The 19,444-nt window shown below is 45.7% G+C and overlaps 1 protein-coding gene across 1 annotated transcript in view; it reads left to right on the plus strand.

Annotated features, from left to right (window-relative positions):
• The window catches only part of LOC131216193 (LIM homeobox transcription factor 1-alpha-like), a 106,758-nt gene that overhangs the window by 31,305 nt on the left and 56,009 nt on the right, over positions 1–19,444 (plus strand). Inside the window, exon 2 of the mRNA XM_058210612.1 lies at positions 15,333–15,470. Coding sequence (XP_058066595.1) covers positions 15,446–15,470 — 25 coding nt within the window. The 5' untranslated portion in view covers positions 15,333–15,445. The remainder of the gene's footprint in view (positions 1–15,332; positions 15,471–19,444) is intronic.

Raw genomic sequence — 19,444 nt, forward strand, 5'->3', positions numbered from 1 at the left:
GTGGCAAATCAGGGCCGCATTATTATCGTTTTTCTTCCACCTCCCCTCCGCGCTACCGCTTCCAACGCCCCACTCCGCCCAGCCACCCACAACAAATGCACCCCTTTTCGTGGCGTGGCGTGACGTAACTCCCGGTGCCGACCCTCGGTAGCCGGAGCCGCTGACCGTTTGGCGGCCGTCGTCTTCGGTCGTAACACCACGTCTACGGTCTTCGCGCAGGATGCAGGATGCCTCGGCTCGTCCGGACACACATTTTGCTTACCGCAAGCAAAACCTGTCGCCGGCGGCGGGGAAAACTCCCGTGAACGTCGTTAATGATGGGGGACCGATGGGCGACGATGAGGACAATTTTCCAATGGCATGCGGTGCCCGCCCCGTATGCCTTCAATTAAACCAAGCCCGGCCGAAGGAACCAGGGTTTGAGCAGAGTGTTTCCGTAAAGAACACGGAGTGTTTTTAATGAGCACGGATCGCATCGAATCTCTTTGGCGCTTTAAAATGTCCTTTCCTTTAGTTTGGTCCCTCGATCCCGTTGATTGGATCCATTTTTGGCGCGTTTTTTATTATTTGTTTTCTACTGGGAAGTTAATTAGCTTTGCCAAGATCAAGCTTTTGTTTTGTTTTTTTTGTTACTTTGAGATTTACCTTTTCACACTTGTTAACCGTGTTACTATCCCTTGTTTTTACATTTGTTACTTGTTTTGTATGGATTTTACGTTTAACACAATAACCGCAAACCAATTGACGGTGAACGTAAAAAGTAGAACACTACACTTGCACACACTTCCGGGACCTTAACACGGAAAGTTGGAAAAAGAAAGATGCCTAGTGACGACTTTCCACGATGTCCCTTTTCGCCTCTGTGCCAATTAGTCGGTAATTCACGCAGCCGTTTCGCGAATTCCTTCCTTTCTTTTCCGTTAAGAAGCATTGTCTCCTGACACTTGTAGAGATTGTTAGCGTTGCCGGGACAGACCAGGGCACTGTCGAAATTGTAGGGCGGAAAAAAGTCTAAGGTATGACTCCATGATGACCGCAGGCTACAGAATGTCTTTAATTAAATCGAGAAATCGGCACGAACTGAAGAAGCGAACTCAGGGAGTGACACCAAACTATTCACGATGCGCACTATGATCAGCCGCCAGCCTCCGCCAGGGATTAGAAAGTATTTTGATATATTGAAAATGGATAGTCTCGATCAAATTGTCGATCACATTGAACGATCAAAAAGAAGCTAAAAGACGATACGCAGTATAAGGATGCAATGTAGCGTGCGTCAAGAAATCCAGGTTTAATTATTCGCATGAGTTCTGGAATATTGTGTGCCGAAAACCTACATATTGTCCGTCAGATCCTTAAGGGTGCTTGCGTTTATCATGATCGTTTTTGTCATTCTTGGATGAATCGCATTGAGGCAACGCAATGCAAGTCCGCTACGACTGCTGTTTTACTTGAAGTAAGGTTACTTGAGCCGTTTTCGCATTTAAGATCTCGAGTTCCTGTATAAATTCTCCGACACGTTTTGCTCAACTTGGCTTTTTCCCTTCGGTTCGATGTTTGAGACGAAGGCCTTACCTGGAACCCGCAACTTCTGCGCCTGATATGATTAATTTTACTGAATAGACTGGCCCATTGTCTCTATAATGTCCTTGATTGATATGATCCTTGAGCTTTTGCTTGTACAGCAATTTCTCATCACTTGAATAAAAACAAATATCATGAACAATAAAAAAAAAAAAAATCAATACAAAAACTAAATAAATAAGGAAGTTAAAAAAATAGAAAAAATCTATAAATAATATTGTAAGTAAATAGATTAATTAAATAATCAATCAATAGTAGAAAATAGAAAACTAGGAAACACAAAAGTTGAAAAGCATAGTTTGAGCATGAGTTTTGTCCGTATTAAAATTGCGAAATATATTTCCTTAACCAAGCACCCCCCCCTGAAGGGCTTATCGCATAGTCGATAATTTATTCCTTTGTTGCGAGTGGAGACGACTGATTTCTGGGAAATCGATTCTTTATTTTTGCACTACTTCATTGTGAAGAAATTTCATCTTTCTCAGTATCCTCCCCGGTTTGATTGAACAATATTTTCAATTACCGCATCTCCACAAAGGAGACAAATTTTGGGCGTACAAAAAACCGATCTCCTGTGTGCCTGCCTCACTTCGCCGCAGCTTGGCGTTCCGTTCCGAGTTCCGCAATAGGCTACAACAGCTGCGCGCGAAACAATAAGCAAACAAGCAAAAAAAAAAAGAAAAAGATCCCGACTGAAGGAGCCATTCCACCGCACTCGTCCCGAGACTCCCGTGAAGCCCCCCCGGTGGCCACGGGGGTAGGTAAACACACCCTCTGCGTGTTCACCCGCAGCGTACGCAATCAATTTCCGGCCACATTCCCGCAACTGGCGGCGGCGGCGCCAAATGACGGCAAAAGTCGACGTAAGTTAATTACATTTGGCGTGGCATATCAAATTACCATTTTCGATATGCACGCAGGCTCTGAGACGTCTCTGTCAGCGCCATATGCTCCCAACACACATACATACTGGGGCACCAACACGAGCAATCAAGGTTCGCCGCACACACGGCTCAAGACACGGCGCCCCGTAATGCTTCTTAATCGATTTTAATTAATAGATTAATTAATTAAATAGGATTGCGTGTGCCAGGAACGCCAGGCGCGAGCCACACGGGGATCGATCGCCGGCTTCGGGTTTACAGTGCAACGCATTGCAGTATGACTGTGGCCAGCATGGCCGCAACAGGCTCATTCGTTTCGGCATGGCTCGGCCAAATTCGTTTCGGTTCCGTTCCAGTTCCACGCTAACGAGCAACGGCGCGATCGAGAGTAATGAAGCAACGCAAGCTGTTTCTGGTTCCGCACCTCTCTTGTGGCCGTTTTTGCAGACCGTGGCAGTCGGGGTAAACAGCAACGAGGAACAGGCGCAGGGAGGGGGCTCGTTACACCCCGAACCCACTATTTATTCGCGCTGGCACAATAATAAATAAACTCTGCATAATTGCAACATTTCGTTTTATGAACTTGATAGATAACACTACCATCATCCATTATTCCCGCAGAGGCACCCCATCGCTGGCTGGCTGGCTGGCTCAGGGTGTGGCTCGGTGCCGTGCCCCTCCACCCCTCTGTGCAGAGCCCCTCGCGCCAATGTTTCGGTTGAATGAGGTGAAAATTGAAATTAAGCAGAGCACACGATTCTATCTGCCGCTGGCTCCCCGCCGGCAATGGAAGTGCACACAAATTGCGCCGATGCAACGGGCAATGTATCGTTCCATCGCACCCCGCAAGTCCGCCTGGTGCGTGTCCCCCCTCATCCTGGCGCAGCCGATTGGGGGGCACACACGCAAGCGCAACGCCTCGAACCGTGTTTTACGCCCTGTGGGGCTCGTAATTGCAGCAAACATTATCTGGTCTCGAATGTGGCTCGAAACGAGCGGCTCCTCGCGCGAAAGAGGTTTGTGAAATGTCGAAGACAAACTAATGCTAATGTGAGCAATTGTTTGACATTTCAATCGAAAGTGGCGCGCTGCTTTCTTAGTACCAAACACAGCCGTATCGATTCAGGGTAGATTGATTCGATTTTGTGTACTAAATATAATTTATTGTTGATGTTTTAGAAAACAATAACATTGTATTGAACTATTTATTACTATTAGAACAGGCAGAGCCGTATTGAGCACCGACTCAAAGTTTTGACTTGTTGCCACTGTCAGGATTCGAACTAAAAAATTTCACAAAATTTTAGGCCATAGAAAAAATGGAACATCAATTCTTACTGAAATTATAATGAATTTTTCGAAAGACATACCCCATAGTTTAAACCATAAACTTTGCCAGGTTTTGTCGGTAGCGAATCTGTATTCATCGTTTCTCCTAGTTTTAGTAGCTCATGGTACACCATATGCGGCTGGTCCCACCACACACACTGAGTGTCGTTCACCAGATGAGAGCCGATGTTTTTGCGGTTCGGGTTCTCGAACTAAATCATTGGTTACTTCGTTTGGTGCCAATCGATTTATCACATGGCTTTTAAACCATCGGAAATTGGCGTTTGGAGCACATTTAGTGTTTCTGCACATTTTTCCTTTATTTGTATATGGTCTGCATAACACAACTCTTGCCATGCCTGGTTTTCTAAACTTTTCAGTTCACCAGAATGATCGTTGTCCGTCAGATCGAAATCACCTCATTTGAATTACCAAAACCATCTCTTGTACCGTACCGTATCAAACTCTTTAACTACAACTGTTTTAGTTGAACGATTTAATTAATAAATGCCAAAATGAGCCTGAACTGTTTTTTTAGTTTGCCAGCTTTGAAACAATACTAATACGAAAGCGATGTCAATTAATTATCATAGTTTCCTAGCTATTTTAGTAGCTGACGAATATTAAGGACAAGGAAGTAATCGTTCTTTCAATATTTATTGATTTCAATAGTTTCATTGAACTTGAACCCCAAAACACATTTTGTGGACAACGAGCCAGAATGCTTTGAAAAATGTTTTAAAGCTTTTCCGGTTTGACCATTGGCCGATCGCACGAAAAAAAAAAACACAGCAACACCGGCGAACATTTCCCGACCCGAGTCCGGTGCACTGCTTCCGGCCGGGACCCAACCCGGTGGCCACGAAGATGTTTGCACGCTACTAACGATCCTTTCGGTATTGATACACCAGCGGCGGCCAGCGCCCAGCGACGGAACAATGTAGCTCTAAAACCACTTTGGCTAATGAATAATTAATTTAATTAGTAATTCTAGCGAACGAACACGGCGGCGGCGGTGCGATGGGAAGATATTCCGGCGAACCGTGAGGGCGAACATTATCACTCTCCCTCCCAGGAGAAAGCCCCGTTCCACTCCACCCCGCGGGCGGGTTCGGTGGGTCCGAACGTTATCGTTAATATCATTACCGGCGCGCGTCGTCCACCTGCTCATTACGAATTTCCCGATTGGCCGCAACAATCTTGGGCCGCTCGCGATTGCGTTGCGTCGTCTAAAAAGTAATCACTTCGCTGCGTTGACCGCACTGACAGGAACCGCGGCCAACGCAGGCGATCCGTTACTGTTGCATCCATCAGTCGATCGCAACGGACCGAGTGAACTAGTAATCACCGCGTTCGACGACGATGACGAAAAATGGCCGTCCGGAAGATGGAAGATTCGAGAGAAAAGCTTATGGAAATGAGTCCCCTGCTGGCGTTACAAAGTGTCTCTCACGAAGGATGTGTCTACACACTTTCCCAGTGATGCTGACAGTTTTGTAACCCGTCCTAATACTAGGAAGTACTCGGAAAAGCAGTACTTTTGTTCTTCAAAATAATGAATTAAGAAGGTGATTGCCTGATTGTTTTTTAATGTAACAAACCCCTTTATTCTTTCTTAATTTGATGGACGTTGGCGGATACTGTTCTCGATTTGATGAACCTGGTTTTCGCTGGTTGTTGCAGTTTTTGCACAGAGCATGGTACAGAGTCAGAGAGTTATGGGGACTCTGGAACACAGAACTCATCTCATTCTTGATTTGCGGATGAATATTACCATTCAAAAATAGATATTCAATTACATCACCTCAAACATGGTGAGCTTAACAATTGAAGGGTACGACACTTGCTGTAGAGAAATCGACGGTTATGTCCAAGGTAAGGTTATTGGGCCAAGAAGCACCCAGAATCACCCCCAGGGATGCAGCTTAGTGGACGAGGATTGAACAACAATTCCCACCCCGACCGAATGGGAAGCATACGCCCAGTGGAGGCAATCATCACGGCCAATTGAGTATTGAGCCTCAAGCTCTCGGTGCGCATCAAACGGCCGCATCTCGTGGCAAAAGGAACACAGGGGAAATAAAATAATGCACACACCACATACACCGCAACACGGATGGATTAGCTTTGCTCTATTTTGCTCACTGAAAAATCCACTCACGGAGAGAGAGAGAGAGAAAAAACCAGAAAAGCACATTACACTATTACACGAGGAACAAAAACGGCGCCTCCCCCGACACACACTGGCCACCTACACGCCCGATATTCATCGCTAATGGATTGCTGACTTGGTGGTGCGCCGCACCGCACCGCGCCGCAGCAGCGCGCCCCCAGCAGGACCCGAGCAAGTTTCCGCGGAAAAACCCGCGCTGGTCGGGGCGGAACAATGGGGCGGTTAAGTTGATTGGTTGGGAGCACGGAGCACTCGGGCGCGTTGGGAGCAAGATTGAAAATAATAAAAGAGCGCAAGAAAGAAGGGAAAAATGGCCAGAATTATAAACGCCATTCGTTCGGCGACCGGCCCGGCCCGGCCTGGGTTCGGTCGGTTGGTTGGTGGCCTTTTTATGGTTTTGGTACGCGCATTTCCAATTAATTTAATGGAATAAAATATTGATTTCATATTGGCTTTCCCGAAATTGCACACACACCACGCCCGCGCCGTTCACAATGTGTGGGTTGATTGGAACATTGGTGGGTGGCGGCACTAATGGCACACATACAGGCCCGCGGGAAAATGTGTGCGCAATTTACAAGTTGCGAAAAGCTGGACCACCACCGGCCGGGAAATGAAGATATTAGAATTAATTAGTACGTCACTTGCGCCACTCATGACGCTCTGCGTGTTGGTATGTGTGCGTCAGAGGGTTTCGGAGCGGGGACAACATAAAACAATTGGCTGCAGGAATGTTTGTGGCACTGGCCATTCGCGTTGGTTGTGGTTTAAATCTCGCGTTGTAGCGAATGTTCAAAAATGTATGCTCCAATCAGAGTAATACGTTTCAGTTTATGTGATGTTATTTACTAGTTGTGTTTGTGAATCGTTTTGTTGTTGTTTGCAGCTCATGGCATTATTGTGGAAGTTAACTTGATTTGGAAAACTTTATTGTATTTTGTTTTGATTTGTTTGTTATTTCTCTTTTCGCTTCCTATTGAAACCATTTTAGATGTGTCCTGCTGTTGCTTGTAATTTCTGCATTCTCTTTATTATGTTTCTAAATTAAGATTAAGCCACTAATTGATTAGTGCTTGTTTCGCTTATTATGGCTGTTTTGCTGTCCATAATTTCTTCTTGGGTTTCCACATGTTTGTCTCTATTTTTTTTCATTTTATCACTCATTTTTATTTGTGTTCTAATTTGTGTTTAATTTCAACAACTATTTATGGTTCTTTATGATTCTGTTCCATGCTCATGTTCCTTGCACAACATGTGAAACCGGTTGGGCTTATCAACAGCACAGCACTTAGCGGTGATCCCGAAAAGGTGATACCTCTTGCCGTGTGCCGATGGGCGCCATCTTATTATATAAAGCTTCCGTAAGGATCCGGAAAATCCATGTCGATTCGGATAGCGCTTGCAGCTCTTGCCCTGCCCTGGACGGTCGCGGTTTCATCCGAAAGCCTTGTCCGTGCAATCGGAGAGGTCCTTTCACATTTGGGGTGCCCTGTTCCTTTTCTTTTTTCGGCGCATATTTAAAACCTTTTTCCGATAGTTTTCCATCGTCCACGTCATCTGTAGCCCTACGGTACATGTATGGTGCTGCCGCCGCTCCACCGCCGCTACACACGCTGTCCTAAGCATTTTACCGCGAAATTCCACTTTATTTCCCACCATCCCTCCCCACGCAGTCTCCCCCTTGCCGCCGCAGCGGTGCTGCATCCCTCCGTCCGTTGGGAGAGAGATCGTCTTCGTATGTCTTGTACTAATAGCATCCAGCAACGTGGCCACCACTGCCGCTGCCCGAGCATGAGTCGGTAAGAGAGTCACCAGCGTATGTGTGTGCCTGTGTATGTGCGAGGCCGTATATGATGCGCCCTGCAGATGCGTCCCTGATATTCGGTGAACATTAAAATGCTCTTTGAAACATTTATATCGACTACAAGCAAAACCCATTCGCCTTTAAAAGCATTGTCGTTCGTTTCGGTAAGCGCGCGGGATCGTGGAAAGTTTCCTTCCTGCATTTTCCTGCGTCCCACGACCACGGCCGGCGCACTTTCCTCGGCCGTGCCTCTTTCACACCAGCGCCGGGGCCGGGTCGCTCGGTTGGCCAGCCGTCCGGCCTGTGCCCCGCCCACCAGGTTCACCGCCAGAGCTTTTCGTTCCAGCACTTAACATATCGCTCGCCCTGGAGGGAGCGATAAGTTGCTGGTAGTGCCACCATGAGACATTACGTTCAAAGGAGATTTATTTTATTCAATTTCTAAGAACCATTGAGCATTAAAATTATTAAATTCACAAAGCACACACTAAACAAGTTCCTTACTAACTTTACGTGTGTATAAAAATATTAAACCAACCTTCTGTTGCGAGAAATTGACCAAACCAATTCACCAAATTTAATATTTCGCATTTAAGCAACATTGACTTAAGGATAATTATTTAAAAAGGATCTACCGAAAGTAAGAGAATTATATTAGGTAAATTGTGTTGTAAATTATTGCATTATTAGCTATTAGCATATTTTGCTAAAGTAAGTTGCGATGCATGCTAATTATACCCACATCCGTTTCTATCAACGCCAGACTGGGCAGATCTCGCTCCAGCCGGGTTTGCTTCCCGTTGCTTATCAACGCGCCGGTTACAGCGTAATGAAGAAGAGCATTTCCAGCCGTGAGTCAGATGAGAAAAGAAGGTCAGGCGGCGACCGACCGGATCCGAGGTCCGAGAAACGTCCATCTTTCACTTCGCACATCCGTCTTTCGCGGAGCTCCTCATCGTTGGTCGGTCGGTCGGTCGGCCGGGCATCGGGGCAACATGTGTCATTTTTCCTGATTTTCCTCCATACGATATTTTCGCATTAGCCCGCGTTCCGTACGTCATGCTTATCTCCTTCTCTCTCTCTCTCCTTCTCTCTGTTTCCCTTTCTGCTCGTTGAGGCTCTCAGCTCACCCTTTTAGTGGTGCCATGTTCGCCGGGGACACAATTGGGACACCCGAACGTGGAACCCGGCGGAAGCTCCGTTTAGTGCCATTACCGGAGCCTCTGTCCCCGTGCGTCCCCCAAAGGAGGAGCACGAATCAGTTTTGGTTTTTCTTGCTTCCCATTTTCCCGAGTCCCGGCAATGGCTGGGAACGAAACTTCGAGGCGAAGAACCAGAAATAGCGCACTCTTTAATTAAATTAATTGATCGTTTCAGTTTACGGCGCCCACTGTCACCGTCAGTAACAATAGGAAGATAGGAACTTGGTTACACTATTTTTGCATTGTCACTGCTTATGGTTTTGTTTTCATGCTTTTCTGTTTGTTTCTGTTTCTTTATTCGAAATTAAAGTTCTACAATCTATTGTAAAACTCTTTTAATTTTATTGTTGATTCAACTCAAACAACACATCATCATTATTTAATTTCTGGTTCGTTTCTATCACTTTCTAACGATTTAACAACATACTATTCTCGATGTTGCATAAATAAGAAAAATAATTATTAAAATAAAGTAATAATGTAAAGTAAAGAAGTTATACCAAATAAACTTTCGTTTATATCTTGCATCGTTTACGTAAATAAACGTTTACATCTTAACTTTCGAGGTATTGCAGTACCATTCTATGAAATCCTCACCTATCAGGTTCAAGTAATTTTTTGAGTCCACACGACCTTGAAGGGTTGATAATTTTACTTATTGCTTGTAAACTGGTAACTTCATATTAATAATTAATTTAAGTTTTTCATCAGTTAGTTTACAGTATCTCGAGGTATTTGTCATTTTTTGTCAAACGAAGGAAATTGGTATGAAAAACTGAAAACTTGTGTTCGCGGTGCTCAAATTCACCTACGGCCACAAATGGCCGAACCAGTCTGCTAAATTAAATCAAAATGAGCCTTCATTGGTCATAGTTTTGCTCTTTGAACCTCATTCTAACATTGAATATCTCTAATCAACAGAAATCAACAAGAAGATATTCACCTATTTTCTCATATTATTCAAATGTTCACTGGTAAAACCCCTACTTGATATCCACTGTACATTTGTCTTATTATTTTAAAAAAAGTGCATTTCAAACCCATTAACCAAAGGGTTAGAAATGCATACAGTTGGACAACAGAGCACAGTTGCATACAGTTGGTCTTTTATTCGTCTAATGAAAAACCAAATCGATACAGCACCACAGCAGTTGTTTGAACAATCTTTTTTGTAAGCTTTCGAACTGCATCCACCCACACACACACACACACACACACACTCACACATATGCATAACAACTAAGTTGACCATTGTGTTTGGCTCGTTTGTCACCTTCCCAACCACCGAACACTAATTCCCCCGTTGGGCTTATCCGCTGCATGCAATTTGGTTTTTACGGCCCAGGATCATAATTTGTCCCCGGGTGCGGCATAGAAGCATAATCCCGTGCGCTTGCCAGCGAACCCTGCACAGCATAAGTCAAATAAAAATTGATTCACCCACACCGACCGCCCCGCGGGTCGGCGGGAAATAATCCGTGTCCCCCGACGTGGAAACCGAATCCTGATTAACAAGCGTTCAGGTGGACGAATCCGCGCCGTATGTGGTTTGCGTCGGAACCCACGACCCCATCCCGAAATCTCTATATGCTGATTTCTAAACTCCGGCACTCTGGCGCATAATAATTAACCCGCACAACATTGGCCGGCCCGTGGGCCGTGCAACAGTTAAAACGGTTCGATCCCATGATTGCCTCCATAAATAGAGCCATCGAGCGCGACACCACCACGCAGCGGGGCTCGTCCTGCCGGAGTGTTCCTGCGTGCAGGGGGGCAAGCTCACGGGAAGGCTCACGGGTTGGGGTTCACATAATTATTATTGGTATAATTTCGATTGAAACGAAATTAATTTAAATTAACAGAGAATGGAAAATGCAATTTACAAATTTATGCATCAAATTTTGTGCATATTCATTTAATCCCCTCGGCGGTGCCAGCGATGCAACCACAGAGCCCGAGAGAGAGTGAAAGAGAGGCTACGCCGTTGAACCGATCGTGGTGCGGGTCGTTGGTGGTCCGGTCGGGTCGGGTCGGGTGGTTGTGTGTTAAACAGTGTAAGGACCAGCAACGTTGCGTTGTGCGGCCATCGGGAATTGGATGCAGCATCGGAGTCCGGTGGGGATCGGTGAGCCGGTTGGGAATGGCAGCGGGAGGTGATAATTTAAATTGCCACAAACCTTCCACATTTACTCCAGGGCGCCCTTGGCTTACTTTCGCTTCCGGGCCTCACTGCAGAAGGACAGGACATCGTGTTCACAGCATAAAAGTGGTATGGAAGTGTTGGTCATGTATAACCCATGTAAGAAAGTCCTTTTATTATTGTATCAAATTTTCGAAGAGTTTAAATTCCAATATTAAACAATGAAGTAACTGTACATTCATTTAACAAAGACGAACCATAATTAGATAGAACAAAACCAGTTCACTTTACATTTCATGCATTTCAGATATATTTTGTTTTATCATTTTTGTTTCATATACTGAATTTAGATTGTTATTAACGTTGGTAAAACTGGAAACTGGTACATAAAGAATATTAAGATTTGATACAGAAATAAATATTAACAAGCAACAAACAATGACAAGACTCGAAAATGGAACGGACTTCATAAAAATGTACAATTAAATTGATACTACTATATCAAATGAATAAATACTTTTATTATTAATTTTAAATTTATTTTTTTTGGGATTATTATTCTAAAGATAAAAAATATTGAAATTTTCGTTACATAGAAGTTAGCGTAAACATGTTTTTGCCTTTTGATGTTCTATTGCGCAATTAAAAAAAAAGTTAGTCAAATTAAAGCAAAAGTCTCGACACTTCTTGTTAAATACAGCGTTAAAATCAGCTTTAGTCTAAACGACCGAAGCGGCAACAAATTGTTCCACACACGTTTCAACCCACTCACTCACCAGATGCCCCAATCAGGTCCGCAACCCAAATTACCGGAGCGACGAAGCCTCGAGGTGGGACGAGGCCGTGTCGCTGTGGGTGGAATTAAATGCGATGAAAATGTGTACGTTTTCCCGAACGCAAAACCGTCGACCGTCAATTTATCGGTTTTCCCGGTGCGCTTTCCACGCTTTCCGCGCTTTCCAATCGATCGAATGAGTCCGGATGGTGCCGGGCGGACGAGCGGCACTGGGGAGAGCGGTTCACCATAATCAGTTTGCAGTAAAAACGGATACAATCAGAGTGCGCCCTTGCCGCGCCCGTCCACCACCCCACGGAGCATGGGATCTCCGATTTCCCGAGCCCGCGCCGAGGTCCCACAGCATGCAACATATGATGATCCTGGCATCGGTGGCCCACCGGGCGGCGCGAGGTGGGCGGTGGCAACCCAACCCGCATGGCGTTGCATGTGATTATATTAATTACATTTTACAAGCAATTATAATATAAATTAATTAACGCGTACAAAATTCACTCCACGTTCTGCCGCCAAGGTGGCCCCGGGCGGGCGTGTCCTGCGCGGGAGGCCGCCGACGAGGGCAGTTGCATCGCAAGCGGATCCATATTGCAGTGCAGATAATGGTAGTGGCGGCCGGAAAAACAATAGCACCAGCAGCACCAGGGCCCACCGATAGCATAATGCACACACAAGCTGGGGACGATTATGTACTCGGGCGTGTGGTTTCTGATGTTGCTTTTATTGATATGTTGCGCCTGCTGGGACGCGTGGGTGGGTGTGGGTGTGGCGGGGAGGGGGCTATTACCGCAGGAATTGCCTTGGTCAGCATTATTGCTACGCTGCGCCGCGTCCAGCGTCCGGCCCAACTCATCCCAGTAATGAGCGTCCCGAGTTAAGCTCGGAAACAAATTAATGGGAAATATTTTAGCGAAAAACCACAACCGAAAAGCTAATGGGGAGGTGGGAGGCCCGATAAGGCTGACCGCCCGCTGAGCGGGATGATCCGGTCCGGTCGGGACAGGTCTTTTCCTTTCTGTGTAGTTAAATGCTGGCACAGTGCTCCCTAATCATATTATGCGCCAAGAACCGCGCCACGCCAGACCGCAGCGCGGGATTACAGGATGGCGAGTTAATTATTTCCAACGCGCCGGCCCTAATTTATAGTTTCATTTATTTACGCACGGCAATCGACCACCCAAGTGTGCACCAGTTGCATCAAAGGCACAATCGTAGGTCTATCAATATTAAAAACGACCACCGTTTATCAATAAGTAAATCAAACATCGGCCTCGGTAATCGGCATCCAGCTTGGCGCAGCTACGTAGCTTACGAGTGGCACTTGTTTATTTATTTATTATTACAAAACACAGCCAACATGCACCGCAGCCTAATTGACAGCTTACCACGGACTACCTTGAAAATTAGAACTAATAGCACAACTAATCACAACTAACGAAACGAACTCAGAAACTGGCAACCGATATATTAAAACATAAACGAATAAAACAGTAACAGAGTCAGGAACAGTTACTAAGAAGACAAGAAAACACAAGAAGCACAACACTGATCAAGGGACATATTCAAATCGAGAAGTGACGATAAAACTGGTTGCAACTAAATCAAACCTTTTATGCAGACATTTCAATTGTTTTTCGATGCTTTCGATTCACATCTATAGGGTTAACAGCTTCGGCATCGTCATTATGATTTTTAACTTGCTTTATTGCTCTCGCTTTGTAAGCGACTTTTCTCAGCTTGCCGAGTCGTTTGAAGCACATTTCAACATTTTATGTATTAACTCTTACATTAATGCTGCTATTTATCTTTTGAGCTTTGAAGCTTGAAGCATACCAGCAATAGAATGAATGAAGCTATGAGCGCATCATTATTTTATTTAGTTTTGACATTTTTTTCGATTTAATACAAATGTTTCTTTATTAAATGGTTTCTTTATTTGTTGGTTTGCTTCAGTGTTTCCAACTTTTACCTTACTTTCATCATTAAACCTTCAACACTGTCTCCTTGCCGTTTTGTGAAAATGATTCTCTTTTCCGATTTTTTTTTTTGTTTGCATTTTGTTTTGTTATGCATTTTGTTTCGTTATGCATTTTTTGCTTTATTAAGATACCTTTACAAAGAGACATAATGTTCGATAATGAATATCCAGTTGAGCTGTGGGCTGTGTAAGCTTTTCCAAACATGGCGTGCCGGGCGAAATTTGAAAACACTCCACTGCGCTACGCCAGAGACCCCATTCTAGCACACGGACACTTTGAAAACCACACATACACGAAGAAACTCAGCCTCTCACACGGCGTACGGGTAATATCGAGTAGGGCGGTGCAGGCCGCCGCAGCATTGGATGCATCGCCGGGGCATCATCGTGTGCCGTCAGATGGCAAATGCTCCATCGACGAAAACGCTTATAATTGGCAAAGTTTATTATGAAATCAGAAAATTAAATTAACCTTCCTGCTGCTGCTGCTGCCGCCGCTGCTGCTGCCACCAGGAACAGGTCCTCTCGCAGAGGGGTTCGCTGCTATGCTGCCGGTGCATACACAGCCACAGACACTCTCTCTGCTTTTTACTCGCTCCGACGCTCTGTCTCCCCGGGAATCCGGAACGGAAACCAGATCCAGGTCTGTCGTTCGGTTGGGTTGGGTGGGTTCTGGTGGAAATCACCTTTTCTTCGGCCTGTCTGCATGTCAGCGGAAGTTTCATCATTTAGATACGTTCGTTCGGGTTCGGTCCGTTTCGGGCTTCGTTACTGCTTTGCGCAAAACGTCTTCAATTTGCACTTTGCACAGTTTGGCGTAAGTTTGTTTCCTTTTGGCTATCAACAAATGAAGCGAAGCGTGGTTTTGGGCAACCAAACGAGGTATGCTATCAATTATTGTTTATGAATTTCTATCAATTATTGACTACCAGTTGCTTAAAATACGATTTGCTGTTTTCATTCAATGTAATATAAATAATCATAAAAAATCTAAATGATTTACTGGATGTGATCGAAGCTAATTGAAGCGCCTAGTACTAACCACAGTTTGTCCTCCGCTTCTCAGAACCATAAATTCGAGTGACTTGGCTGTCAGTTTTCCTTGATAGTTCTTGCATCGTAAATTGCCGTTTGCCGATGACAATCATGATTTGAAGAGCCTGATCCCTGACTTACAAAAACATGGCATTACGATTAGGATTTTCAGGGGCCAACAACGTCTTCTGAGCTGGTATCAGGCACGGAACACTGCTTACTCATGTTTCTCGATAGAACCTCGTTCAACCTGCTCGAAACTACTCGAAAGTACTCGAATAAGAGATTTTGGTTTCGTTGGTCACTCTTTTCTTCTTGCTCATCGTACTTATAAATTGACCCACACAATAATGAACGTTAGCAGCTCACTCTTTCTCTTTCTCCGGTTTGTTCTCCCTTCTCTTCTCCAGATTACACGGCGACCCTGGGAACTCCCCGTTGTTCCGATGGCCACCGAACCGACCATGAGGAGCCCGCTGTGAAGAATTTCACGTTCGGTGACGTCAAACGGCTACTGTCAGGAATGCACAGCACTGAAAATGTTGCTGGTAAGTTGGTACAAACAATTTCGGGAGCCCCCACACACGGGCCCCCGGGGCTCCCTTGGTCCCTAGTCAATATCTTAACCTTCGGCGTCGTCGTCGTCGCCGTCGTTGTTTTTTCCCCGGATTTGGTCCCACTCGTCCTAGCGCCTTCGGCGTCCTCGGGCACATCTTTCTACGAAGGCGCCAAGCCGCGCATGGAAAATTGTGCAGAAAATTAACATCCACCAAGTGGTCCGACGCACTCTGGCCAGAGCGCGCGTGTGTGTTTGTGGGGAGATACATGACATAAATTATAATTAAACCCTCATCCCAAACATGATTTCCGTCGCGCCCACGTCCACCGCCGTTCGCCAGGGCTGCGGGTTTTGCTGCCGCCTCGCCGTGCCGGGTGCGCGTTCCGCTCGCGTGGAAGACCAACGCAAACAAACAAATCACATCAAAACCATACCACACGCTCTCGCCGTCCACAACAGCCCCGGCCAAGGCACAACCCGCGCCGCGCGCACTGAAACCATATGCTCCGGGTGACGGTGGCAGTGGCCCGATGGACCGGGCGGTACGGCGTGCGTGCGGAAGGGCGTGCGTGGTTAATTATTTTCATTTTGCGACGCATTTCCATTGTAAATCTAATTAAAATATTTCACAAATGGATTCCTGCTTCGGACGAGTTCGGTTTAATTATTCAAACTCCGTTTCATCTTGCAATCCGCCGGTGGCGGCGACGGCCAGTTGGTGAACGGTGCGTAGGGGACAAATCATCAGATCTACCCGGGAGCCGTCATGCGGAACGGGAAACATGACGCACTGGCCGGCTGAGGCGAATGGAATGCTCCTCCAGTGCCTGGGCTGTCTCGAAGAAAACACTTGGCCAGGTCCAGGCACTACACGGCCAGATTGCATTGCTTCTGAGGGGCTGCATTCGACTCGGTACCGTGACTTAACAAAGGTAGCCCAAAAGGGGGCTATGGCCAATTGTTAGACAGCCATCGATCTTACCTCGCCAAAATAGCCGGAGCTAGGGGTTGAGCGCCAACAGAATCCTTCCCCCGGATACTGGACGAACCGGAAGATCCGTTTCATTCCAGTGTTTTCCTGTGACGCCACGCATCCACAATCATTGATTTGTTTTCCTGCAAAGAAGTCTTTCTCGGAATTTCTTTTACTGGCATTAAAAACAACATCAGAAACACAGGAGACTGTATCGAGTTCATCCATGATGTCCATCGATGGCTTGCTGTAATTGCACTTTGGATAAAATAACGGTAATTCCCTTATATTCTAGGGATCCTTTTAAACTGTTACAATCCGCTCTCGGCGGCAGATGTGTAACATGCGAGAAATTTAAAACGAAATCGTAGGCTTAAGTATCGGCTATCACGCGTCAATGCGCCACAATTTTAGTGTTTTATTCTGTCGGTTTCTTTTGCGCCTTCCCTTTTATACCCCGGCGCGCTGCGCGTCGTAACGCCCGTAACGATGCTCCTACATCCCTGTCATTTTTGACAAAGCAATTAGATCACTCTAGGCAATATCACCCATGTCTACATTTGTTCCAATTTTCGACAAAGTCGGAAAAGTTCCTCTTTTGAATAGCCACATTCTCATTCGATCGGCTCTGGTCGATCAAGAACGGCGTCCCCGGTATGTAGTGATCATGTGATTCGCATAATGAAGCCAGTAAATGTTGTCTGGTACCTTCCAAAACGTTTCTCGTTAATTCGGTTACTACCCGATGCAGCTCACATAAACATCTTCGTCCCTAGCCGGTTGGAACCGGCCAAATAAATCCCAAACGACGATATAGAATACGCGCACTAGGAAGCACGATCTCTTGGTACAAAAACACCTAATGGATTTTTCTTTTCGACGCTGCCGGCGCTGTGGTCAAGCAAATTAATCTCCAGCTTTGAAACAAAATGGAAAAAAGCCAAAATCTCGGCCCCACTCTCGGGGCGGATTTGATGAAAGCGCCAATATTGCTAAAAGCTTTTCTATGCAGTTCGTCTGTAACCGAGGATATAATTTAGCGCAGCGTGATGCATTGCTGCCGGCCAGCCGGTCCGGCACGGAAGTGTCGCTCACCGTCGCTATCCGGACACCCAAATTGCATTTACCCTTCGAAGGATTTCTGATGGCGATGGGCTGCCGACGCTTGCCGAAAAGTTGTGCTACGCTTCACCAACACGTCCAGGGTAAATCCCACGTTAAATCAGGTTTTGGCAGCGTACGAAACGTCGTTTTTGGGTGTTGGTTGTGGATCGATCGGTAGGGAAGGTCGTTACAGAGAACGGCGCTCCTTCCGTGGGTGATTCGCTAGTTAATAAATTAAACTCAATTGTAGATAAATAATGGATTATTAGCGGAACCGCAAGCACATCTAAATTTGCGCCCGTTTACTACTTGGCCCTGTGATTTCTCCAGCTGAAAGGGTTTTTATCTTTCGCAAGATTATTAAAACTTTCAAACGCAATCCGAAGTTAATCTCTGGGTACAAACTAATGTCGTTAAGCAAGAGGTAAAATATCTCTTAAACAGGAAATAGATTTCGGAACAATTTTATTGAAACAATTTCCGTACGTTTCGTGAAAGTTTTTTTTTCAAACTGTTACCACCTAACCGTTGAAGAGTTAGCTGTGACACTATTAACTATTTTTATTCTTTGGGACTTTCGTTAAAATACGCGTAAATGCTATGGAATAGAAATACTTGGAAAGGAAAAACTAGTTAACATAAAAATTTATTCAACATGATTTTAAAATCTGACCATTTGTTTTCCGAATTTTATATTTTTGTTTTGCATTTTATTTATTCCAATCTTTTTTCTTCTTTTTATATTACAATATTGTAATTATTATTATTTTTATTTATTTATTTACATCGTTAAGAGAGAGTCAACAGACTGCGTAGCGTGATTCGAATGTGAATTAGTCGATTCGAATCGTGCACATCAAAGGCGTTGGCCGGGAACTTAAAGGACACTCCCGAAGCTGGCTGGCCATCAATTTTCGAGGCGTCAAGTAAACTTTTGACCACAACGCGATCGGATGTGCGAGCGTATGTGTGTCTGTGTGCACGAAATGAAACGAGAAATGCAATCAAAGCACGACGAAACACATTGTGCAAACGGCAGCGCGAAAGCGTATAATTTCCTTCGGCACGAAATTGCACATTAATGTGATCACTGCCCGGGTCCCGACTACCGGAAGACCCCCTGCCGCCCCCCTATCTGACCCCCCGAATTCGCTGCACATTTTCAATCACTTTACCCGATCAATGTACCCCCAAGAATCCTTTCTTTCGATGCTCGGTGCCCTCGGTGGTCCTTCCTTGGGGTTCGATTCCCGGCCAGAGAAAGAATGAGAGAGAGCAAGACAGGGGTCGAAAAGGAAACAGAATAAACGAAGGCTAAACACACGAGAGCAGCGCGGAAGAATTGGACGGACATCTTACGGATGGACATCCGTACACAGGACTTCATCCATCTGCCCCAATCATCGACCGACCGGAGGGGGCGGATACGGGGTTGGATGGATCGCAGCGCAGCGCATCCGGAACGGATACGCTTTTCGCCAGCTAATGGATATTGAAAATTGTTGTTTTATTTATTGAAATCTTTTTTGTCCTCCACGCCCCCACGGCCCCCGATACTTTATCATTGTTTGTCAAGCCGCGTGGGAGGGAGGGACCCGGGGGCAGAAAGGACCCGAAACTACACTCAACAAAATTTGCCGACGTACGGTGTCTCCCCTCCGATCCGATCCCCTGATGCACTCTGGCTCCTCCGCAAGCCTTTCGCGTAAAAAGAACACACAGTAGACTCTCCAAATAAAGCTCCCCCCTCTAGCCGGAGGCAGGGGATTGACAGAGCTCGGGGGCAGCAGCGGCACCAAGGTCGATATCACTCCATTTCTTACAATTGCTAAACTTCTTGTCGCCCACCATCGCAAGAGGAGCTAACAACAAAACTTGCGCCAAAA

The sequence above is a fragment of the Anopheles bellator genome, chromosome 1, assembly GCF_943735745.2.
Source record: "Anopheles bellator chromosome 1, idAnoBellAS_SP24_06.2, whole genome shotgun sequence".
In the NCBI taxonomy this organism is placed as follows: domain Eukaryota; kingdom Metazoa; phylum Arthropoda; class Insecta; order Diptera; family Culicidae; genus Anopheles; species Anopheles bellator.